Below are 26,017 nucleotides of genomic sequence, written 5' to 3' on the forward strand. Positions count from 1 at the left end.
CCAAACTGGTCAGCCAGAAACAAGCAACTATTTGTAGGCTACAGCTTCAATTTTGTGAAGTTATTTTATCATTTAAACCAAAGCAGAGGCAGTTATGCTTTGCTACCAGAATTAGTTTTGTATCTGACAAGTAAGTGAAACTATTTTATTTCCTCCTTGTACTCAACTGGTTTTCAAAAGTCCATTAAAATAAAAAAGAAAATTTAAAGCAGAAAAACACAGGGCAACAAGTTTGAGTAATCAGTTGTAGGTCTTGCCTGGAGTACAGAGCAGAGCCCAGCTCCTCCACATGGTTTTGAACACAAGAATCTGCAGTTTATTAAAGTTAGAAAAATAAGTAGGTGGCAAGGTGTTCATAAATCATATCACAAATTTTTACTCTGAAGCAGAATTCTGCTCTAAAGCAGACATGGGACAGAAATTAATGGGAATCAGTCCCATAGAGGATGAACACAACAGCTTGTGAATATTAGGAACCTGCCCCCACCAGCCCCACTAAGGACTGGAAACCCCCAGCTCTGGTTGGGAGGTACTTTTTACATTTAGTAAAGAGATCTGATACTTGTGCATTTTTGTTTTGCTCCCCTCTGTGCTCCAGCTTGAAGAGAGTGATTTCTATTTCCACCAGGCTTATTAAATCTAAGTTTTTCCTAGAGTTTAAAAGCAGTCACTGAACTGCAGGACTGGACCATCATCCCCTGGCTGAAGGCCCCGAGCCCTCCCAGAATTACTTTAGGAACACCATGAGCCTCCTCAGGGATGGGATGTACCAGGAGCAGTGGAAAACAAACCCAAGTAAAGGCTGAAAGTCTGAAGGCACCACCTTCAATATTTCTAAACCTGGGGAGAGGAATACAAGGAGGATGAGGAGGTTGAATAAAATATTGAAAGTGTATTCAAAGACATTCCAAGCAAGTGGGTTTGTTGATTTCTCAATACCTCACAAAACACGTGCTGTTTATACAATGGGGAATATTAAAATTAAGAGGTTTTTAAACAAAAGAACAATTCCAACAAGTCTGGAAGAAGTTTTATTTCACTTACTACCCCCACTACAACTGCAGCACTCATTCTGATACTTCAACACATTCTTCAGCTCTCCTCCCAAAAGCACACAGCCACGTTCTAGAACATTGCAGAGTTTTGTCAATGTTGGACTGCAGAAAGAAGCTTGATAAGTGTTACAAAGCTTATGCATTCTCCCAAGTGCTTGGAGCCACCAGAATTGTCACTTAAGAAGCAATTCTACATCTCCTCATGGAACTAGGAAGCAACAAACCTCGTCATCTGCAATGCATAACTGGAGATGCTATGTGTGTTTGCAGCAGCAGCCGGACAGGAGCACTCAGGGACTGCTGGCCTGTGGGGGTTTGACCTAAATCCAGCATGAAATGAGAAGTTCATGCAAGCCTACGAGCAAAAATGGATTTTCCTGTAGATACAACAGCCCTGCCTTTAGTAGGCCTACTGTTTTATATCCATTCACCTGGTGGCTCATGAAGACCAGTAATATTGTCATAGAAACAGGCTCTCTGAATATTCTGAATCTCTAAGGCAGAGAAACAGCAGAAACAGAAAGACAGAAGAGCAGATACACAAGACACTTCAGTTAGTAAAAACAACAGGTTCATCAATTGCAAATAGACTTAACTGCTACAAAAGCAATTAGGCCACAACATATTCCATGCACATTTCAATTATCTGTGGAAGCAGGTTTTGAATATTTGGACCAAAACACTTGTGTGGGTACTCAAAAAGAAAGGAGCAGATGCAGATGCCCAACCAAAAAGTTCTTTATCTATTCATTAAAGCTGCTCTCTGTGACTGAGGAGAGTAAGAAGGAAACTCAGTATTAACCTACAGCACCATCTTTATCACAAGCTTCATTTCCTCCTCAAATAACAAACTACAGGATTTATACACTGTGACATGTAAATACACTCTAATTAACATACTGTGATGCTAAAACTAGAAAAGTCTCTGCTAAGTATCTATTTGGCTATTTCTGCTTCTTGGAGTATTTTGGTAAAAGTATTGATAAATACTTTCAGGTGATATGCAGGTAAATTGGCTGAGCAGCAGTGCACAGTTAAAACAGGAATATACTGCATTTGATTTTAAAATGTAATAGCACTGCTATGGTCATTAATGGAACTTATTTTAGGAGATGTGGGTTTCCAGGGTATCCCCCACCACAGCACATGAAACAACTGTGCTGGTGCTCACATAGGGCAATGTTTTATTAACAGGAAGAATCACTCCAGCTGTTCACATTTAGGACTCTACTGCAGCAAGTCCCAACTAAGTTTGGACAAGATTCCATGTGAAATTCGACCCAGAGTAACAAGTAATAAGTGAATATCAGTTCAAATAATGAACATGAGAAGCAGCTACTCAGAAATGGTACATGTGCAAGGGACCAGAGGTGCGACCCAACTTCCTTGTTGTACCTGTGGCACTAAATAAGAGAGAAAGTGCTGCAGATATTTACAATGGAGAGGGTGGAGGGTGAGGAGGCACAAAAAGTTTAAACTCATCCAGCAGGGTTAAATCACTACCAACACATGCTCAGAGCATGATCTCTCACCATCCTTCCAGAGCTCAGCAACGAACTTGTCGGACGACTGGTGCAGGAGCGTGGCCACGTTGTCGTTCAGGGGGTCCATGTTCTTCATCAGCCACTCATCTGCCTTGTAGTCCACCTGCAGGGCCAGAGGGACAACCAGCTGCAGGTTTGTACTGGCCAGCACCAAAACCAGCTTTCAGATCACTACAGTGGTGTTTTTCTCCTGTTCTCAATGCTCGTAACCATTAAGGTTGGAAAGGACGTCCAAGATCAGAGTCCAACCTTGCCTGTCCACACCAACCTTGAGTGTCCATAGTTGGCCTCTTCCAAACAGCTCAAAGTACCACAGAAGGCTGCTATTCTTTTGAAAGAGTAAATGGGTGTTTTCCTAAAAATCCAGCCATCTTTTTGCTTACTCATAGCCAGGTGTACATTTGCAGCCTGGTGTTGTAAGGTTGACTGTGAAGATATAAAACCAACTCTAGGAGAGATCCTAATTTTACTTATCTAAATCACTAGAGAATAAATTAATTTCCCTATAGTAGTTATATTTAAACACTTTGTTCTATAAGGAAAACAAAGCTCTTATCTCGAAAGAACCGAACCTGTGGTTTGCAATTAAACCACAGTTCAGCAGCTGAAAACTCAATGAGAGAAACATGGGTTTCCTTCCAACCCAAAAGAGAGCCCTAAAATGCCCTAATTCCACCAAAACCTCTGCACAGATTAGCATGGCTTTGCTTCAATCAAACCAAAAGTTTTCTATTTTTGGATAAAGGCTTTGGAAGGAAAGACACATTTAACTACTTCCAGCATCCAAAACCAAAACAGATCATTATCTCAGGACTTGCAGGAAATTATTCCTGTTTTGAAGGAATACACGTTCTGACCAGAGACTGCAAAATGCCTTCTGTCAGAGGAAGCTCTGGAATGCCAGTATTCCAAAAATGCCCACTCAGTTTGGCAGAAATAAACCATTCTTTAGAACAATTATTTCCAGTAGCCAGACACCAAGCTGGTTTACTCTCCTTTGATTATTTAAAGGCAATCTATTAACTGCAGGAACAGTGATCACTGCACTATTTCTAAGTAACTGTTTTAAATATTGATACAACAAAATGTATCATTTATTTCACTTTTTGCTGCAACTACCTAGTTGGCAGCACTGACCTCAACAAAGGTAACAACAAGCCAGCAGTACTTAAAGTGAAAATTAAAGGAGAGGTCAGAATCATTCACATAACCTGATTCTTTCACTATCAGGTAAAAAATTAGGATTAAGTTTTAACCATTTATGAAAATAATTACAAGCAGGGCCCTACAGAAAATCCCTGGTTATCATGAAGGATCTGCAAAGTACAGGAATTGCAGTTATTTCCTGGAGCTGCACCTGAGCTCTGTCCCTGCAGCAGGAGACTAAGGATTGAGCCAACAGTAAAAATCAAAAGGTCTCAGCTTAACTCAAAAAGAAAGTGTTCTGTGAAGATAAATGTGAAGATGGTACTGACACAGCCCTGCTTCAAGTACCACCATCAACTTGACAACCCAGATATGCAAGAGATTCCTCTCAACAAAGTCCTGGAAAAAACTCCACCTGTAAAACCTGGTAAAAAAAAGTAAAGGAAACCAAAATATTTGCTTTATCTAATATTAATTCATATTTTTCAGTTCTGTCCATTTGGTAACACAAGTTCCATAAAAGCTCTCTTGAATATGGTTCAAGAAAATTAAACAAGGCAAGAGTATTTCTAAATTTGGTAGCTATACTGCATAATATATGCATATATATATATATATATATATATATATATATATATATATATATAAAATGTCATATGCTGTACTGCATAGCACTTTCCCCAAATCAATATTTCTAACCAAGAATTTAACATTTAACCCTTACCTTCCCTGCATAGTGAATAATGCAGAAGTCTGCTTTGTCCTTTAGTTGTCTTGGTTTTTGGAACTTGGAATGAGTTCCTTGCTCTTGGACCAATTTTTCCACAAATGTCTTGTCAGTAGCTTTAGGGAACCAGCATTCCTCATCCAGCAGTGCCAACACACCAGGAGGATTTGCCTGAAATGCAGTTGGGTTTAATCTGTGAATATTCTTAGATATATATTTAAAAGTTTAATATTTACAGCACACCACTGAATTCCACAATAAAATTAGTCTAAACTGATTAAATTTGATTTCAGATAAACAAGTTGTGGGGAAGCCCAGGTCAAGAAGGATGGTTCAAACAAATTCATTCCAATGCCTGTGGAGCCAGATACGAGCTGACCCAGTGCTGACCAGAGCCTTGCTTTGAGCTGGGCCTGCAGTGGATGATCTCCAGAGTCACCTTCCCAACATTTCTGTGACAGGGACAGCAGCTCATCCACATTCCCAGGGTAATGTCCTGCTTTAATGGGAGATAAACTCAGCCAGTGATCCCTCCCTGCCCCTGGATGCTCCCGTGCAGCCACTGAGCCTGCCCTGCCAAGCCGTGGGTGGGTGTCCAGCAGCATTCCCAGATCCAGCCTAGCTTTGTACACTGTCTCCATGGAATTTAAGCACCCTCTCTGAAAGTTTATATTTTCTTAAAATGAAGCAGGGAACAACCAATGTCTGTAGAACTGTTTGTCAGGATTACTTTCCTCAGAGTAGACAGACTGATGTACAAAGGGAAGCAATGGAGAAGGGTTGTAGGGATTTATACTTAAATTTTAAGGATCTATACTTAAAAACCTTCTAGGGAAAGCAAAGTCCACACATTTGAAGGGAGATGTTTCTACTACCTGGTATCACATTTACAGAACAACAAGGTACTGAGATTTGCTTTTCAAATCATGATGCATTTTAGGATGTTCACCTAAACATGTGCACACTGAAGGCACCCACACTTGCCCCCCTGAGGCTTTTGGAGGAGATTTTACCTTCCAAGGTGGCAGAACTTTCTGAAGTTCCACACACCTCTGATAACCCAGACAAGACTTCCCCTTTTCCTAAAGGAAAACAAGGGTGCAGCTCATGGGCTTTTCAGCTGTCCAGGATGCACAGCATCACTGGCAGCTCACCTGTATTCCAGAACACACAGAGAAAGGCAGGGAGGAGTCACTGCAATGCCCCAGGGGGAATTTAAAAGGTCCAAGGTTCAGAGGGGCAAAGAACAATAAACTTTCTGGGGTAAAAATCCTTGTTCTCCCCCTCTGTTCCTCCTGCTCTTTGAAGGGCTCTTCAGCCTCCACAAACTGAGCAGCCAGGGGAGTACCTTAAAAGCAAAGTGACTAAAACCACTTTTAAGACTTGTTTTCCATTTGCAAGGCAGATTTGTGGGGGGAGAAAAAGGAAGTGTCAGGAATTTTGCTATTCATTTCAAATTAAAAAAGTTTACCCCAAGTCTTGAAAAGGTTTCAACCTGAGCCCCAAAGCTCCTACACCACAATGGCACAATTTAGTGACAGTGACAGGATTAATGACTTTGTTAGTACTAAGGAAAAAGGTATAAAAATAGCAGCTCCATATCTTGAGCTCAGTGTTCTACACTAACATCAGGGTAAAATCCCCCAAGGATTAATCCTTTTGCTAATAATACACAGTGTTTTATACTTTGGACTTGAGCATTCTGGTTAATTCCCTTTTAATGACAGCTCCTTGAGAAATATCTAATTTGCAGGCAGTAAAAGACACACTCAGCATTCCAACCTCACTATTCATGTGCAAACTTACAGGTCTTTCAATTAAGTCAATGCAAGGCTGCAGATCCAGTCCAAAATCAATGAAATTCCACTCGATCCCCTCTCGCTGGTATTCCTCTTGCTCCAGGATAAACATGGTGTGGTTAAATAACTGCTGAAGCTTCTCATTGGTGTAGTTAATGCAGAGTTGCTCAAAGGAGTTCAACTACAAGAATAACATCAGTATGCAAGAATGAGTCAGTGACAAGATATCACATATCTGGGAGTCAAAAATTTGACTTTATAAGGAAATTCTCCAAAACTCTGCAAAGTTCAAATATAACAGAAAGAAAATTGGGAAACAATTATACGAATCTCTCATGTTCCCTGCTACATATAATTAAACTAATGCATAGTAGGAACAACCACCACACATAAAATAAGGATTTAGACTAAAGTATGGCTTTTTAGCACTGTCATTTTGGGCTGTCAAAGCATTTTTATGCTCCAAACAAGCCCCTCCTGCAGCCTTGGAACACGCTGCATTCAGTGGCTCTGCAGTGGGTCCTGATCACACATTACCAGGGAAAAGAAAAACCTGACTAGCAGGATTTCCAAGTACCTCAAAGATCTCAAATCCAGCGATATCCAGGATGCCAATAAAAGATGCTCCCTGACGTTTGGTCCTGTCCAAGGCCTTGTTGATGCGGTGCACGAGCCAGCGGAAGAGGCGCTCGTAGGTGGCCTTTGCCAGAGCTTCCACTGCAAAGTCTGCCTGAAAATCCAAACAGGAAAATTTATTTACCCTGGAAAAGCCATCAAAAGAACACAGACATGGATGTTATCACAAATAACTAAGGAAAAGAAGAAGCTGGATGGAGTTCATACCAGTGAGGAATGAAAACAAGCAGTAGAAACAGTAAAGTAGTTTGATTAATGGTAAGAAAAATGTCTTTTTAAACTGTTCCATAAAAACAAAAGGTCTCTGAGTATTTGATAATGTCACAACAGTGATACAAAGGATGAAATCAGGAGAAGGTCAAGGAAAGGGAAAGGTTTCTTCTATTCTACAACTAATTTTTACCATATAAGAACATTCCATAAAGACGGCAAAGCTTAAACAGAGTCAGTGGCAGCACGTTCCAATTTTCTTTGTTAGGAGCTAATCAGGATGAGGCACAGTTTCCCTCCATCTTTAAAACACCAAAACTTACTTGTTCTTTGGTCTGGGCTTTCTGCACATAGTCCCTGCCCACTTTGATGCGGGGAGTCAGGATGGCCCGGGTGAACTCCATGACGTTCATTCCCAGCAGATGGCACAGTTTCTGTGCAACTGGAGAGCAAAGAGCACATGAAAAGGAGCACTGGAATCCTCCCCAGCAGCCAGAGATCCCAGGAAAGCTGCTGCTGACAGAGGCTGTCCTGGGCCAGAGTAAAACTGAACCCAGCCTGGGGAGCCGGACTCGAGCCCTGTGACAGATCCCATCACACCCCAAGGCTGATGGACCCTCCAGAGGGACACAGCTGGATTTCCTCAAGGGAGCATGGAAAACACTGGATTTCATGGGATTGCAGGTCATGTAACAGCCCACAGCTCAGGTACAAGCACCCATTTAGTTACTTCACATGGGAACACCCATTTTCTTATCCCAAGGGAAAAAGTACAGCCTGAGGACATCACACACCAAAGCCATCATACTGAAGGGTGCTTAAAACATGTTTCAATTCAGGCAAGTGTCCAGTGTAACATCAAAATATGTCACTTATACTATTTAAAACACAGGTTTGTAATATTGTCCAGAGAGGGTGAGGGCTCCCCATCCCTGGAAGTGTCCAAGGCCAGGTTGGACGGGGCTTGGAGCAACCTGGGCTGGTGGAAGGTGTCCCTGCCCATGGCAGGGGGTGGAACTGGATGAGCTTTAAGGTCCCTTCCAACCCAGCCCAGGGTGTGATTCTGAGTGTTTTATACAGAATAACAACACCAGCAGCAGTGCACTTTAACAGCAAGAACTCTCCTGATGTCGTGTTATTATTTAAATAGTGCATTACCCACGCCATCCCTACACATTCCTGTTGCATCAACCCCTTTTTCTAAACACACATCCCAAGAGTTGGGTGGTTATGATTCCACATTTCTAAAAATGAATGTGACGCCAAAGGTATTTTTAGGGCTGGGGAAGTGTTGCCCTTTAGCAGGAAGCTCTCCACAGTACCCAGTAAGTGCTCAGCCCTTGTAACCTGACAGCTTGTTGTTCTACTGTCAAAATGAAAAAAACTATTTTTACAAATTAGCCTTTGAAAATAAGAATTTACCAGTAGGTGCTACAGAGTGTCCAGGGAAGGGAACGGAGCTGGGAAGGGGCTGGAGCAGCAGGAGCAGCTGAGGGAGCTGGGGGGGCTCAGCCTGGAGCAAAGGAGGCTCAGGGGGGACCTTCTGGCTCTGCAACCCCCTGACAGGAGGGGGGAGCCGGGGGGGGGGTCGGGCTCTGCTCCCAGGGAACAAGGGACAGGAGGAGAGGGAATGGCCTCCAGCTGTGCCAGGGGAGGGTCAGGTTGGACATCAGGAGGAATTTCTTGCTGGAAAGGGTGGTCAGGCCTTGGCAGGGGCTGCCCAGGGAGGTTTGGAGTGCCCAGCCCTGGAGGTGTCCCAGGAAGGCCTGGCCGTGGCACTCAGTGCTCTGGGCTGGGGGACAAGGTGGGCATCAGGCACAGGGGGGATCCATGGGCTGGGAGGGCTTTGCCAACCTCAGGGATTCGGAGATTCTGTAATTTCATACCAGTATATAAGAGCTTCCTCTGCATTATTTTTTTTTTCAGTATTAAAACCACTACTATTTGCTCTTAATATTGAGATTCTCTCACTGGCCACACAGTCATTAGGAGGGTTCAAGAACTGACACACAATCAGTGAAATCAGGGGGTGTCACAAACTGAGCCCTTTCACTTTAGCTACATACAGAAGCACTTCTGTGCTTTGAGGATAAAAATATACATCAGCACATCAGACAAAACTTACCGTCTTAGGGATCAAGTAGCAAGTGCTATCAGGATCTTGAAAATAAAAAACCAAAAACAAACCAAGAACTTGAAAATATTAAGCAGCCATGAGCAGCAGCTCGGTACACTGGCATAATGGATACTACATAAAGGATATTGCAGTTTAAGGAAGGAGGTTTTTTCCCCCCTGAAGTGCTTCAAAACTACACTCAGCTCCTTTCATGAACCAGTGGTGTGGAATTTTTTGTCCCAACCCTTCCAGTCTGTAATAAACTGTAGTTTAGGTAAGAATAACAACAATAAACCATAGCAGATGTAGTACTAAAAATCCCATCTGCTAAGCCACTGAAGGGGGCTGGAGACAGCATTTCTGAGGTTCCCCTGAAGGGAACTAACCCACTTTCAAGTCCAAGCTCTGTCACTTTTAAGGGCAGGACTGGGTCACACTATTTCAGCTTCACTCACCCTGCACTTTAAAAAAAGCATCATTTCTCTTAGGATGGTTTGGGTTTGAAGGGACCACAAAGCTCATCCAGTTCCAACCCCCTGCCACGGGCAGGGACACCTTGTTTATAACTGAGAAAGGGCCCTTGAAAAGGTGTAACTGGACAAAGCCCTGACTATCCTGACTCATTTTACTACTACTGGGTTTTTGACATAACTCTCTCAATTATTACAAAGCCAAGATACTGGAAAAAGTTCCTATCACAGATGAACAGGAGCTTTATGAGATTGCTTATGAACTTCTGTCCTCTCAGCAGAAAGGTTTCTTCCAAATCTGGTGAGCATGAAATGATCTTTTAAGTACAGTTTCTCCCTCCTCTTAATACACAAAGGCTCTATTTCTTTCTTGGATCTCTTGTATCTGTCCTTGAAACCATTATCTGTTTATCTACATCTATGATCTATAGGGCAGAATTTGCTTTCCATATTCTTTGACTCAGTTCACATCTCCACTACCCACACAAATTCCTTCCCATCCATGGAGACAATAACCTGACCTATATCAGACATCTCTAAAAGATGAATCCCTGCCAGGACACTGATTTCTCCAGAGGATGCAGGGAAACCCCTCACAGCTGAGAGGTGACAACACAGGTGACAAGGGAGAGATCAGTTCCCCCCAGTGTCTTCAGTAAGATCCAATAACAGACCACATATCCCAGTTTTTAAATACAAGAGGACAGAAATAGGCTTTAACTATGACCTGAGCTTTTCCCCATCTTTGCTCTGTAATTCAGCATTTTGTATCCAGTACTATAAACATCCAACAGGATCAGTATATTTATAGCCAGTGTTATAATTCAGAATTTATGTCCAAAAAGCAATGGCAATACAAGTAAAACCAAGACAGTCAGGAAGTAAGAAGCATCTGTATCTTTCTACATCACACTTTCTAGATTCAGATGAGTTCTCTAAGCCAGCAGGGAAAGCCCAAAAAACTAATTCCTCACCCAACCTCTTTTCCTCACAGCAAAAAATCCAAATCTCAAGTCAATAACTTGCACCTCACACCTGGGCAGGAGGCCACTGCCCTCAGAATTGAGAACAATTTACAAGATGTCTCCATGCACAGCAATTTGGGACAATTCCAAAGGGAGACAGAGAAGAATCTGAGTTGTGCACGTGCAGCAGGTCCTGTGAATGAACAGGTTCCCAAGTTCTCCAAGTTGACTCTCCATGAGAGCATTTAAAAGGCTGGCACTGAAGTACTAAATAAAAACCTCAGATGTGCTTCAGCAGCTATTTTTTTGTGTGTGTGAAGAAATATATACTCCTGAAATGGTGACTGCATTGCAGGCACTGACACATTCAATCCCAGCCACGCTGCCAGGCCACTCCAGAAATCAGCCTGTTCTAAATACAGCATTCCTGTGTTCTGCCATTGCACCCTGGAAGTTGTGCTTGGCTCCAGGGCTCTTATCATTGGCAACAAAACTGCTGCCAAGAACCAAAGCAAACAAACTGATTTAAGCATGGGCTTCTTCCTAGGGCTTAATCTTTGGGGAGAGCAATAAACAAGACTACAACTGAAATACGTGCTCAAAGCTCAGCAGCCACACAAACAGCATCAATTCCCTTGACAGACACATTTGTCTGCAGGGTGAGGATGGAAGAGGGGAGTTTTAGTGATTGCCTGTTGGCTCCACTCATCCCAGTCCTGGCCCCATTTTGGCACAGAACACTCTCAGGGATGCTCAGCAGACTGCTCTGTGTTTTTCAAGATATGCACTGGACAAATGGCAGGAAGAAAACTCCAGCACAAGTCAGAGGAAGCCACACAGACGTGATCAACTCACCAGTGTTCTCTGGCATAGAGGCTTGATCGGTATTTCTCTCCTTCTTAAAGGAAATATTTCCAAATTGCAGCACTGAAGACACCACTTTCAGCATTGCTGTGTTAACAAAAGACATGTGCATCAGTTTAATGGAAGAGGGCTCAGCTTGGATAATTTTTCTTCTGTTACTTGTGTCACTTTCCTTCCAAATTCAAAGCAGGAGCTCAAAAAGGAAATACAGTTTGTACTGTGCTTTTTGGGCAAATGGCTCTAATTCAACTCTAGTTGAAGTTAAGTAAATATTTTCTTCAGGCTCTCAATACACTGAAGCAACATTAAATTGGGTGACATAAAGTTATCAAGTGTGTTTATGTGTGTAAGAGAAAAGTACACTCTGAAAATGCAAAGGGCTCAATAACTTACACAAGATCTCATCGTGTGAAAACCCCATGATATGCATGGCTTCCATTGTCTCCTGGAAGTTATCCTTGTCTTGTTGCCCAGGAATGGGGATGTAGCCATTAGATAAAAATCTGTAATTGTTAAATCCTTCGAGCAGCAAGTCAGCTGTATTGGGGGGAAGGAAGAGACAGAAAAATAACATAAAGGAATTCTGTTCTCTCTAAATGCCCAAACTCAGCTTTAGGAAATCAATTCCTCACATGTGGCTACAAGCCTGTAATGGCTTGTAGCTGCAAGCTGCAGCTTCTGAAACCCTAAAAATACAAGTGTGCCTTCCAAGCTGAAGGCAGATTCACAGACTCTCTGTAGCAACCTACACGAGCTCTTTAATGCATCTCTGTACACAGAGCATTGCCCCACTCAGATCTACCATAATCTTAAATCCCCATTTGGAATATCCCAAAAGGAGGATCTCTACTGAAAGGTACCAGGCTGAAGCAGAAATGGAGTTAGGGACTGATAATCACCAACATCAAGGATGCCAAACAGCAGCTTATCTAACACAGGAGAAGAAAGAGTGGATCCATTCTCTGAAGTCTGTATCTTCATTAGTTTCACTTATCACAACCCAACAGAAACTCCCAGTTACCAAGGGGGGGGAAAACCCACCCAGAGTCGAGATAACCACCACAGCACTGCAATGGCTTGCAGAAAGCCACAGAGCTTCACTGTGTTTGGGTTAAATGGCTGCTTTTCTCCCCAGGCTGAAGGCACAGCCCAGAGCAGATACAGCTACCACTGCTGATCAGGGTTGGTGGTTATCACCTGGGAACACTGCAGCTTCTATCCAGGGATTCCCAGCCAGAGACTGCCCAAACTGGGCTTTGGCATGGAGGAGACATTTGTTTGATTTATCAGAGTGGCTCCCCAGCACATTTGATAAAGCACAGGAGTTGTTTCCAACCAAAGCCACCTGGCTTTGTTTAAAACTCGCTGTCTGGTGACTGAGACCAACCCAACCATGTTAAACTGAAATAACAAACACAGCACACAGACAACAGGGTTACAAAAAGAGACTCTCAACTTACACTTGAGATGTTCTCCTGCTCCAGCCAGCAGTTGGTAGAAGATGTGAAACGTCCGCTCGTCTTTGGCCTGACGAACAGCACGAGACTTTTCCAACAAGTCTGGATTATAACTGGAGTCAAGGATCAGCTACAATTCTTGGTTAAAAACATCCAGTGCAAACAAAAGTTCCAAAGCAGGCTATGGAAATACTTTAAGACCAAGCAGAACTTTAGCAGTAATGCCCAGAGAAGCTGTGGCTGCCCCATCCCTGGCAGTGTCCAAGGCCAGGTTGGACGGGGCTTGGAGCAGCCTGGGCTGGTGGAAGGTGTCCCTGCCCATGGAGGGGGTGGCACTGGGTGAGCTTTGAGGTCCCTTCCACCCCAAACCATTCTGGGATTCTATGACCAGACCATGCCCAATATGAACTTTTAGCAACTTCAAGTGAGAGATTTCCAGTTCAGACTGGTAGAAACCCACTTTTAATCTCAGCAAACTCATTCATTTCAGCACACCCATCCCGTTCCCTGCATTTCCCTGCAGTTCCCTGCTCCATGCAGTTGTCTGGAATGGATCAGCCACAGTTTTGGTGAGAGGAGGAGCTGCCATCCTTCTTTTATTAAGGTCATAGTTGAAGTTTTACTACCAAAAACCCAGCAGCTGCTGAACTCAGAGACACTTAGTCATCTGAAGTGTATTTGTCGTTTCTCCCCAGCACTGCATTTTTCCACACAGTCACCACTGCCTCTAAACAGCTCCCAATTGCAACTCCTGCAGCAGGCAGTGTCTAACTAGCTGCAATGTTATTTAACTCTTTTACTTCTAGATATTCCATATTGTAATGCAAATGCAGGACAGGGATTTGAAATGACACAGGTCACTGGTGAGGATGAGTTCTTGTGATGAAGAAAAGATTCCCTAGGAGTTAAATCCTTCTGTTTTCACAAAGCTCTGGGCAAAACAATTCATCTGAATTTTCCTAAAAGCTGCCTTCATTCCTGTGCTGTGGTAAATGAAGGAAAACATTTATCACTGAAGCATATTTTGAATAACTATAGACCTTTCCCAGCCTTATTGGGAAATTATACTTTGTGACAGTTCCAAACATTCAGTGCACTTCAGATGAAGCAGTTTAAAACACAGCAACAGAACAAAAGCTTAACTGCAGCATTGTTTATGATCAATACCCACTTCATATTGTTTACTAAGACTTCCAATTTCATCATTTTATGACCACCCTGTTTTCCCCCAGAAAACAGGCTACACTAAAAATTACACACACATTTTTAGTATGAAGGAAACACCTTCAGAGAAGGGCTTTCAGTGTGAGTATTTTTACTTGTTCCTGCACCATCACAAATAAGAACGAACCTCAGAGCTAAAAGTGAATCAGGCTTTGGTATTAATTATAATTAATTAATTACAATAGTAGGTCTTGTGTTATTGAACCCACATGGGTGCCTAGAAGGCCTAAGAAGGCAGAAGGTGGCCCAGCTTTGTCACTTGATAAGGAGCATCAGCTCCTTCCAGGCCCAGAGCTGCTTCCGAGCCCTGGGCACGATGCAGAGGCTCAGCTTCTGATCAGGAAGGCATTGGGGTATTTTCAGAAATGTTCACAGAGCAAGCACATTTTACAGGGTTTCCCTTTTTATTACACCCTGGTTTTAAGGCCAGTCTGAAAATCCAGCAGGTTTGGGAGTGCTGAGCTGGGCAGTGGAGGATTTCTGAGCCGCTGAATTTGTGACATTCGATCGGCTATTTTGAAACAAAGGAAGAGATGGGTGTTGTCAGAGGAATGTCCTTTCACTGCATTCCAATGAATTCTAGGGTTAAAAGCAAAACAAAGCAGAAAACTTGCATTTTTGCAAGGATGTGGCATGAAGGAGGATACATGTCTCGATGTTGGCCCCCACAATGTAACCAGTAACATCAAAGTTAATCCTGATGAATTTACCCTGCAAAGAAAAGAAGATTTTTTCATTATTACTGTTTTTTTTAATTAAACAATGCTGTCTATATAAAATATAATCTAAATGCATTCATGGATCAAGCATTTCCCAAGATCAAATGAAATCACAGCCCATCCAGGTGCTCAGCCATCCTTTCAATGGAGCACACAAACACACTCTAAGGATTAAGGAACTCTTAGTCCAGATATATTTGTAATCCAGACTTAGGAAAAACTTCTCTGAACGTGAGGCTCAATTCCTCACACTGAGGTTGGAAGAAATGCTGAGATTCTACATGTGCACATTTCCATAGCAAACTTACTGGTGCCTGAAGGTGCTCCAGCTGCAGCAAATCCCAAATCCCAGGTGCTGCCCAGCCCATCACACCACATCTCCCCTTCCATTCCAAACCGGGCTGGCTGCTCTCTCTATGGCCTCTCTTCTCCAGCAGTTGGTAAAGAAAGAACTAAGAAATAACCCATTTCTCACACCTACATCTCAAATAAAGAGCCACTTCCCACACATAGAGCAGCTCTTGGAAAGCAGGTGGTTGCCAGTGGATATATTATATCACTTTTAAGCCACATCAGTTCCCCCATCTGATTTGTCATTCCCAACAGGACAACAGGCTTGGAGCTGGACCATTTTATCTGCACCATCACTGAACTTCAAGTTTGTGCTCATGAACCTGTTCAGCACTGCCCTGGTTGTATACATGTGAAAAACCAGTGGGAATTCCCAGTGACTACACTGGGCTCTCCATTTTCATTGCACCCAATTTCCACAGTCCTCTATCCACACACAGACAGGTCTGGAGATCAGGGAGCATGACAGAAGTCTGCTAACACCTGCCCTAACACCTCTGATGGTATCTGCACAAAGTCACCTACTGATAACTTTTATGGGGCCCTTTGGAAAGGGCTTTTACAACCTGGATCCCAACCCTGCCTTATCTCCAGCCTGATTAGTGCTATCAGCATGTTCAAGTGAACATCCATTCAGCTCAGGGAGTGTGCTACTGATTTCCTGATTAAACATTCTACTCTCCAAGCTTGTAGGGTCCTGTATGACAGGAGTGGCCCAACCTGGTATTATTTTGGGGGCACATTTCCACGCTGAACAAATTGCTTAATTTGTGCTATTGCAACTCCTTACCAGAACCCCCCACCCTAATAAAGCCCATTCAGATCAAGATCTGTGGGCACAAGACCAAGTTTCTCCTCCCAGACCCCTCAGTGTATCCAGGGAAAGGCACAACCTCCCCACCAGCCCTACCCTGACTCAATCTCAGGGCAAAGTCACTGCTCCAGGACTGTGGTTGTGCAGCTCCAGCTCAAAGTGGGGTCTCTGAGTTGCAAGAAAACTGGTGGAACACTTGAAATTAGCCCCAGTGGTTATTCCCCACTGTTCCAGCTTGGTTGTTAAGCCACTGGCACTAAAACCACCGTGCCAAGGAACAAGGGCTGTTCCCAGGCATGGCCTGGCAAGAAGCAGCACTGAACACACATTTCTGAGGATGCAGACACAGAACACCCTCAGCTCAGTTTGTAACTGCAGCATTTAGACTTTTTGCTCAGGAACAATTCCAGAAAGTTCTATTTATAACTGGCACGAAGAATGAAATGACATTTTACTGAGATTCAGGCAGTAGACCAGATATATGATGCACATGTCAGCATGGCAACAATGGCAGCAGACTTTTTACCCAGAGCTGCTACCACAGAGCCTTCCTGCCTCGAACTTGCCTTGTCACGTGTGAAAACAAACAAGAAACATTACAGAAGGTCTAGTCAGTGGCTTTTTCTGATGTCATTTGGAACCACTTTACACTGTTTCACTCTTTAATTTCTGCTTTTAATTTCTGCTGTCAAGTTACCAGTTCCATGAGCAAAAATAATTGAGAGGAAATGCAGTCATTACACATCAGAAGAGGGGACCCACATGCTCCCTGCTTCAAAGTTCAGGCCTCACTGGAGTCTGTACTAGAGAGATCACTTATCTAGTTAATCTTCTTAAAAGCACAATATTAATAGATCCTTTTAGCTGGCACTGGCAAACCTTGCTATGAAATCTTTAATTCATCAGTTAGACTGCAGTGGTGCTCATCTAAGGGCTGAATTCTGTTGCCACCATCAGGCTTTGGGAAAACCACACCAGAAGGAAGCATTTAGCTCTGCCATGTGAATCCAGCAAGGCCACTGTCCTATCCAATGCAAACCAGAGATTTTTATTTCCTGAAAGGCTGCCCCTGGTAGAAGAAAAAAGGGGGGAAAATGAAATTCCTTGGACACCAGCCTTATTTGAGCCCTGCCTGGTGCTGTCAGCGAGCAGGGACAGGCTGGCAGCCTCAGTGAAGCCTGTCAAGCCTCTGTGGTTGAACAACAGCACTTCTCACTTTGTGGGAGGATAGATATTTTTTAAGTCAGGTTTTAAAATGGCTGTAAAAGATTATTTTTTTTTTTTCCTGCATGAGATGAGACCATCTGGAATGCATTATACTTGCTCCTTTATAAAAACAGGGCTGGAGCCATCACAGTGATTATGTTCATGATGGCAATGCAGCCCTCAAAATAACACAAACCAGATGCTGACATCTTTTAGGGAAAAAGCATCCTCATTAAATTAGTACAGTCTTTGATGCATTCAAGATAGAATTACTGTACAGTGAAATCTATTCATATTATAAATTCTATACCCAACTTATATAAGCATCAAGCAATATTGTAAATAACGTGGCTATAAAATTGTCAAAGCTGAATTTCCACAGTACTCTGCTCTCCCTTCCCGACTGGAAAGGCTGAGGGACTTAGTCATGGAGTTTTCCAGAGTCCTTATCACTGGAGTTGAGTTCATGCATTATAAATCCAAGCAACTGTTGAAATGTCAAAGGCAGACCAGAAATCTTTCATTTGTTCTGTAAATTTTAGCGTTGTTCTCGCCAGAAAAAAAAGATTTAATACCTCCTATACAGTTCTGAAATTGTACTGAAAACATCTTCCCCCTGAAACAGGAGATGGCTTTTTTCCCTTCAAAGGAAAGGAAGTTCTAAGAAGTGGTAAAAAGCTATTTATTCCCCACGATTTTTAAAACAATGGAACCCATCAGAAGTGATTATCAGCCACCAAAACTCTCGGTGAACAGAAGGCACTGACCCAACAGAAACATCAACCAGCTCCAGCAGTGCCTGACACCTGGGACAGGTCACACTGGCTTTTTGACTTCCCTACAGTCAATCACTCAGCAAACTTAGACAGGTTATTATATGCAAGTTCTGTGCTTTTTTTTTTGGAAATTCAGGATGTTCTCTTTAAACAACCAATTGATAAAGTCCCAGCTATTGACAGATGGTGCCCAAGTCCAAGCTGATGCCACAGTCTTTCCTACTTTTTAGCAATTCTGCAGGAATTTGTGCACACAAGTCACAGCTCAGCTCCAGAGCACAGCTGTATTTGTTAGACTATACACAACTGTCATCTCAAGAATTGTTGAAGTTAGAAACTGGATATAATTAAAGTTTTGCCAAGAGCCAGTGAGGATGTGCCTTCAGAATCCCAACACATCGCAGAAGGCACTGTGAGACATCCTGAATTCATGGAGGAAGAGAACAGAAAAAGCTTTGGATACCACTTAGATAAATTCCTAAAAAGGTAATTTCTCCATAATCCAGATTTCCAGAGTCTAAAGAGAAAAGGAGTTACTCACAAAGCGGGAGGAGTTGTCGTTTTTCACTGTCTTTGCATTCCCAAAGGATTCCAGGATGGGATTGGCCTGAAGAAGCTGCCGCTCCAGCTCCCCCTAAAAACCACACAAACAGAGAAAGGAACAGATATGAGCACGGAGCACCTGGAATTGAGGGTATTCCTGTATTCTGCCTCTTCCTGACAGTCATTTCCCCCTGGCTGTGGCAGTGACAGCACCTTCACAAGGGGGGTGTCATCCTTCCCCTCCTAAACCTGCCGAGACTCCTCCATCAGTGCGGGGCCTTTGGTGGTGGTTTGTTGGGTTGGGTTTGTTTATTAGAACACACACAGACACACACAAACACAGCAGTGACCAAACAGGACCTGATGGATGTTGACAGTCATCGAAGATGGAAAATTCACATTTAGGGCTGATGAAATTAGGCACAGACCTTGAGTGCTTTAGAGGAGAAACTAATTTAACTGTTTGAAGATTTTAGTGCATTATTCTTAAATTTCATGTGTAGTGACTTGGCAATACAGCTACTTTGGAACACCTATTTTTAAACTTACAAATACCTCTTTTCAAACTTACTTTCAAATCAGTGAAAACCCTCCCCCTCAGTCAACCAGACTGAAATTCATACTATTGCAACATCTGACCTGACCACACCTGAGCACAAAGCCAGAATGGCCCAGAAGAGCTGAGCAACCCCAAATACAAACATCACTTTCAAATTGCTCAATCCAACCAACATTGCTCAGTATGTTTAATGCTTTTTTTAAATGTTTCTGTAAGTTCAAGCCAATGGATTTAGAAATCAAAGTGCTTATCTTAAGGAAACTGCACAACAGCTTTTACAATTGCTGTCCATGAGGAGGACTGGGCACAAAAAAAGTCTGTGCTGCTTCCAAGAGCCCAGGAGGCATGAATGTAACACAGGAAAATATACTGTCTTCCTGCTCTGAAGGTTGGTTTAAAACAAAAAAAAGAAAAAAAAAAAGAAAGTGAAGCTGTCTGGAATGTAGTCTCAAAATGTGATGTTTTGTTCATAAACCTGCTTTTTCCAATTATTTATAGCCTTGATGAATAAAGGCCCCAGACTGAACATCAAAGAACAGGAAATGTTAAGTCTCTTAAGGCATCCACATGAGGTCAATTCTTAGAAGGGAATTCTAAAAATTCACTAGTTCACACCTAAAAGAGGCTTTTATTTGTATATCTAAATGTATTTCAAGCCCTCCTTGATATTAATGGCTGGTCCTTCTTTAATGTGACCTGAAGCTATCTGCTCAAAACTTGCTTATTTCCACATATATTCCCTTTGGGACCACAAATTCTCGGAATTCTGCAGTAACTGAAGAAGGAATAAAAGTGAGTGTGAGCCCAGAGCACACTAAACACTGCTGAGGCTGCAGGGGCTGTGCACTGTCAGCTCTGCCAAGGTTACTGTTCTCAGGAGCACTTTTAAACTAGAAAAAAACCCCACAGCTGGAATAAAACTAGATCTCTGTTATACCCACCCTGTGCTGTCTGCAGGTGATATTCTCCAAGTTTTCCATGTAAACACATCAGAGAGTGGGAATTTTCCCACCATCCCTCCCACTTCCCCCTCCCGACACGTCACTGCTGCCAACACACCAAGATAAAAGGGAGAGCTCCTTACCCTGCAGTGAACAGCCTGGGATAAACCCCAGGGTGTACAGGAAAGGCAGCAGGGGGGTCACAGCTTAAAGGGCAAACTCTACAGTTATTCTGGAAGAATATATATATATATAATCTTTTGGGACAAGGAAAGCAGCTTATTTGTGACATGAAGGAGGTTCGTGCGCTGCTGGCACTTCACACACTGACACCTCTGCACGGTGTCAGGGGCACTGTAACATCCTGATCCAGGTTTGAGTTGTTCAGTTCAAGCCTGTTCATATTGGAAACCAATCTAACTTGCTACTGATTATTATCTCTTGTAGGGGGTTTTTTAAAGACAAATTAGTCAGTAGAGATAAAATTCTCATTCTTGCAGTCGTTCAAAAATCTGTGCTGTAACAATATTAAAGACACAAGATTCCTCTACATTTGAATGTTGAGAGTAAAGCCTTTTCAAACACTTGCCTGCAATAATGTGCAAAGACAAAGTAGCCTGAATAAAGTATTCTTTGTGGTTGCAAAATGTGAACTGATTCCACACCAACTCCTCCATGGACATCGCTGTGCCTCAGGAAGCACCCACAGGCCACAGCCTGGACTGAGGCTGTGCAGAGCAAGTTCTGCAGAATTTATTCAAATTCTCCAAGTGAAGGCAGAAAGGTCTCAGTAGCTCATTTTCACAATGAGGATTTGATGGAAACATTCAGCTGGATCCTCAGCTGTGGGTGAGCACCATGGGAACGAGCCGCGCTCGCAGGCTCGGTGCTGCACACACCAACTCCTCACAGCCATCCCTGAGCAAAGCAAACCTCACCCCGGGGTGAAACCTCTCACACTGGGGAAAAAGGCATTTTTCATGTCTAGATGGGCAGCTTTACAGCCCAAAACAACTCTCTTTTCGAAGCATTCAGTGTTTTGGAAGGAGTGTCCCAGTTTGGCCTGCGGGCTTATCTCCTGCGTGGGCACCTCACCAGACCTTGGAAAAAGCAGTGTGGCAGCGCTGTGGGAGGAGTGAGCTCATGCAACAGTTCATGCAGGGCAACACAAAGACAAGGACAGGCTGTTGTCTCAGTTTCAGAAAAATCAGCATCCAGTGAGTCTCTTGCAGTGGAGCCTGGGGGAGGCAGGGGAGGGCACATGCTACTCACATACAACAGGGATCCACTCTGGAGTTCAGAATGACATCGAAACAGAGATGTTAATGATTCCACCGTTTATGCAATATCAACAGCTCTGGATTAGCATTTTCCCAGGGATACAGTTCAAATGTTTGCCAACAAACGGTTCATGTCAACCCTGACACTCCAAGCAAAGGGAGGGTTAAAGCTAAACACCCTCTGTCTATTTTTGGAACTGAGAAATATTTCAGTAAAAACCCTTAGACTTGACTGATGTTTGCAAGGAGGGAAGATTAAGTTAAATACTAAGAATGTCCGTGACTTATTCTGAAAATGAGACCATGGGCTCAGACACATGATTGGGTTACAGAGGTTTAACAAGGTTTAACACACACTACCAGAGGCATCACAGCTGTCCAGGGGTTGCTTTTGGCTTCCAATACACCAGACTTGCTTGAAAGTTCCTTTACTATTTCCCTTTCCACTACAGTTTATGTTGCACTAGTCAGCTCTCAGAAATATCAGGGAAGAACACAACCTGCTGAACTAACTCAGGGCAGCTTCTTCAGTTTCCAAGCCTTGGTTACACCCTGCCAAAGCTGCTGCTTTATTTAAAAGCTGGTGCTCAGGACAAAGGCATCACTTACCAGCTGGGGTTAGAGCAGAGCATTTATCCTGCATAACACATGGCAGCAATTGTTTGTTTATCTCTTTCCACAGTCTTGCCCTCAACTACCACCTAACCCTCCTCTTTAAGCTCCTTCTCAGGTAAATTCCAGAGCACTGGAAGCACTAAAACTCTTACACAGGTGGGATAGAACAGACCGAGTGCTGCTGCCCCAGGGACAGAGGGAACAGGCAGAATTATCTGCACAGGGGCTCCAGCCAGCCTGAGGAGTAAGAGCAGCTGAAGCTCAAATGAGGAAACATTAATTCAGATCCCACACTGCTCACACCACTTGTACTAGAAAGTCAAGGGAAACACTTGATTTCAGAAGATGTTGGTTATGCCAAGCCTTTGACACTTGAGATCAAAGTCTTTATCAAGTTATCTGCAACGCTACAAAAACATTCAGACAAAACAGTATGTTAATCAAAAGGATTTTGTAGCTTCCATTAATCCATCTCTTATTTACCACTTTGTTTAATATTTTAAAAGTGTTCTGCACTCTCTCAGCAGCACATTACCCAGTACACACACAGTATTTTGGAGAAGGGTGGCTAGAGAGAGATGAGCCTCTCACTTCAGGACAGGGTAACACCACTTTAAAGTGGTGACAAGTCCTTTGCAATGCTGAGAAACTCATAAGCTACTCACTAGTCCACTCTCCCAAAGCCAGTTAAATACTTACTAAATTCACTATTAGCTGTACACCACTCCAAGGCTTCCCACATCATAAATGCAAATAGAAGAATACACATCAGTTCTCCTACATAACTTTAAAAGCATTAAAAAAAACCACTTGCCTGGTGTTTCACGGGTTTGGGTGATTCGGGCTGTTCATTGCAAACAAACAAATGATAAGTTAGCAAGGAATTCCAGCTGTCACATCCCACATTAGCACTGTCAGAGGTTTAGTTTAACTGAACACTCACGTCATAGAAACCCTTCAAGTTCAGCTTAGAAAAGAAGTTATTGGCATGCTCAAAATACTGAGACCTGTGTTTGTGCAAAGGACTAATTCCAGGTAAAACCCAAGATGACAGATGGCCCTTGAGCAGCAAGGAAAAAGGCAAGAGTTTCTTTACTTGGGCACAGCTTTCCAGTCTTGCCAAACAGCAGCAAAAAAATTAAGCTCAGCATGAAGTGGCTTTCTCCTCAGCCCTGGGCACTGAGAGGGGGTTTGTATGGATGAGATGAACAGTCACAGAGGTTATGAGAGAACAGAGAGGGAAGCAACACTTAAAGAGTTTTGCACTGTACTACAAGTTTTTAAGAAATGCAAACCCACAGTCAAGACAAAAGCTTTGTTTCTTTCTTTAATTCCACATGAGCAGAACCTTAAGGAACTGGAAGACCTTCCAATTTTGCCAGCAAGAAGGGCAAAGGGAACATGAACGTAATAAAATAAAATGCCCTCAAAATACAAATTTGCACATTTTCTGCAGAAATTTTCAATTCCATTATTATTTCCCTGGCTCAGACTGCAAGTTTAATAATCTTGAGCTTCATATCAGGAGCCCAGGGGCAAATACTGTGAAGAAACACACAAAACAAGGAATTTTTATACCAAGCCAGATTCTTATTTTAAGAATAATGATTCTTATTTTAAACAACCAGCACTGGCTTAGTGCAGAATAACCAATTTTGACAGAGGTCTGTAAAGCAGCTGGCAAAGGTTTGGCTTGTTCAGGTAAGTCATGTGAATTTTCAAAGCTGTACCATTCCTGCCTGGAAAACAACCTGGGCAGCTAAGGAAGGTTCAGGATTTCAGTGTGGAACTACCACTCCTGGACTCATGGAGAAGGACAAGCACACCCAGGAGCCTCAGAGGCATTTTGTTTGCTTATCTTCAGAGAAGATGAGCTGCACTCTCAGGGTGTCCATTCCTGTCCTCACTAGAAACAGAACTGAGCACAGTCACACACGTGTTTAACTCTCTGTGCTTAAATCAGGGCAGTTAAAGCTCTCCTGGGAAACTCCCACCAAGGGGAGCTTCAGCCTGAGTGAGTCTACCCACGATTCTGTCCTTCAAAACTAATTCTGTTTCTTTAGAAATTAATAAAACAAATTAAACAATTTAGCATTTCAGCTACCAAGGCAAACACAGTCACTGGAAGGAATCATTAACCTGAAAGCACCAGTAATTAGTTCTACAGTTTAAAACAGCACCAAAGTGAAAGCTGGATTTTAGTGAAAATAGAGGCAATTTGGGATGGGAAGGTTTTGGAGAGACCTGAGAGCCCCTTCCAGGGCCTAAAGGGGCCCCAGGAGAGCTGGAGAGGGACTTTAGGCAAGGGCCTGCAGTGACAGGACAAGAGGGAATGGCTTCCCACTGACAGAAGGCAGGGAGAGGTTGAATATTAGGAAGAAATTCTTCCCTGGGAGGGTGGGGAGGCCCTGGCACAGGTTTGCCCAGAGAAGCTGTGGCTGCCCCAGCCCTGGAAGTGTCCAAGACCAGGTTGGACAGGGCTTGGAGCAACCTGGGCTGGTGGAAGGTGTCCCTGCCCCTCGTGGGACAGGGTGAGTTTTAAGGTCCCTCCCAATCCAACCCATTCCATAACTCTATGAGTCAAACTGAAGTCTGGTTCCATTCATCCAAACCAGGGGCACAGGGAACCAGGATAACTGGCAGTGCAGACAGCACTGGCACATGGATGAAGTTATTTATAGAATTTAACAACTCCACACACTCCCACAAATGAAAACTTCCGCTGTTTTCATGTATTTGACCATGAATAGGGCCCAGGTACCTCCACAGCCCAGAGGAGCAGCAAAAGGGCATCCCCCAAACTCACCCAGCCTCCCCAACGTGCAAGGTCATGGCAGTCCCTGGGCAGCAGGGGACAACCAGCACTTCTTCTGGAAAACCATGTATGCAATTCTTTTATTATTATTATTTCTATATTTTGCACTGACTTCTCTCTCCATCCAAACCCACAAAGTTTGTAAACTAAAGCAGAACCCAGAATTTAGACACTTCTTGGCCACATTAAAGTGACACTAACACATGCTTTAACACACTTTTATTCCTCTTTTCTCTCATTCCTGCCTTTCTTACTACACAGGGGATTGATGAGCCACAAAACTAAGCTCGGAAGCCTTTTTCCTCCCTTCTCCCTGTGGCCAGTGTGTCCAAATCCCTCTGCAGACACATGACCCTCCTCTCCCCATACTCACCAAGTACCTGGCCTTTTCTCTCCTCCCCTTTAATTCTACATGTCCTGCCTCCACAGCTCCTGAGGAATCCTTGGGAGTGAAGGTGAGGGAGGCTCCTGTCTGGCCAAGGAGCCTGGGACAGCTGAGCAGCCCAGCAGACACCAGTGTGGGTCAGCTCTGGGCTGAGGTGCCTGAGCTAAAGCTCAGTGCTGGTCTTTACAAAGCTGGTCCACATGTGGCACATTAACAACTGAATAAAACACAGTCCCCTTGGTGCAGGCAAAATATTCAGCTTTACTGACAAAAATTCAGCTTTACTGGTTACCACCTCAACCCCTCAAATTCTTCAGAACTCTAATTTGCTGGATGTGAAACTTTCAGTTATTTCCAACAGACACCTTCCATCTTCCATGCCTTGTTACCCACCAGGGACTGTCCCTGTGCCAGTTCTGCCACTCAGCCAGACACACAGCAGCCAAGAATTCAGGTTTACTTTCCCCCCACCTTCGGTCTTTAGAACAGCTCATGTTCAGAACTCACTGCCAAGCACTTCTCCCTCCCCTCCACTGCTTGGCTCTGGAAAGCCCAGCCCCTATTCCCAATTTCAGGAATTACTGCAGTCTCACCTGGCTCTGCCAAATCCCACAATTACTAAAGTTTCTCCTCTACATTTTTACCACCAGCAGCACCTCCCCACACTTCCGAGAGCAGTGCCCAGGACAACATCTTGGGATTAGACAGGAAATGAGACACTGGGGCTACGGATTCAACACTCAAACATTGGGAATCATCAGTTTTAAGGCTGCCCAGCACTGTAATTCCAGCTCCTGTGG

At 43.4% G+C, this 26,017-nt stretch overlaps 1 protein-coding gene across 4 annotated transcripts in view; it reads right to left on the reverse strand.

Annotated features, from left to right (window-relative positions):
* The window catches only part of MYH10 (myosin heavy chain 10), a 101,675-nt gene that overhangs the window by 26,115 nt on the left and 49,543 nt on the right, over nt 1-26,017 (reverse strand). The window contains exons 6-17 of one of the 4 annotated variants that reach the window (XM_064675628.1): nt 22,832-22,861; nt 18,621-18,713; nt 14,861-14,924; nt 12,993-13,091; nt 11,926-12,069; nt 11,524-11,619; nt 7,441-7,559; nt 6,849-7,001; nt 6,279-6,452; nt 4,470-4,643; nt 2,588-2,702; nt 1,487-1,549 (exon numbers count right to left, since the gene is read on the reverse strand). In XM_064675628.1, coding sequence (XP_064531698.1) covers nt 1,487-1,549; nt 2,588-2,702; nt 4,470-4,643; nt 6,279-6,452; nt 6,849-7,001; nt 7,441-7,559; nt 11,524-11,619; nt 11,926-12,069; nt 12,993-13,091; nt 14,861-14,924; nt 18,621-18,713; nt 22,832-22,861 — 1,324 coding nt within the window. The remainder of the gene's footprint in view (nt 1-1,486; nt 1,550-2,587; nt 2,703-4,469; nt 4,644-6,278; nt 6,453-6,848; nt 7,002-7,440; nt 7,560-11,523; nt 11,620-11,925; nt 12,070-12,992; nt 13,092-14,860; nt 14,925-18,620; nt 18,714-22,831; nt 22,862-26,017) is intronic. The other 3 variants (XM_064675630.1, XM_064675629.1, XM_064675631.1) reach the window with 3 other exon arrangements.

The sequence above is a fragment of the Pseudopipra pipra genome, chromosome 19, assembly GCF_036250125.1.
Source record: "Pseudopipra pipra isolate bDixPip1 chromosome 19, bDixPip1.hap1, whole genome shotgun sequence".
NCBI classification, from domain to species: domain Eukaryota; kingdom Metazoa; phylum Chordata; class Aves; order Passeriformes; family Pipridae; genus Pseudopipra; species Pseudopipra pipra.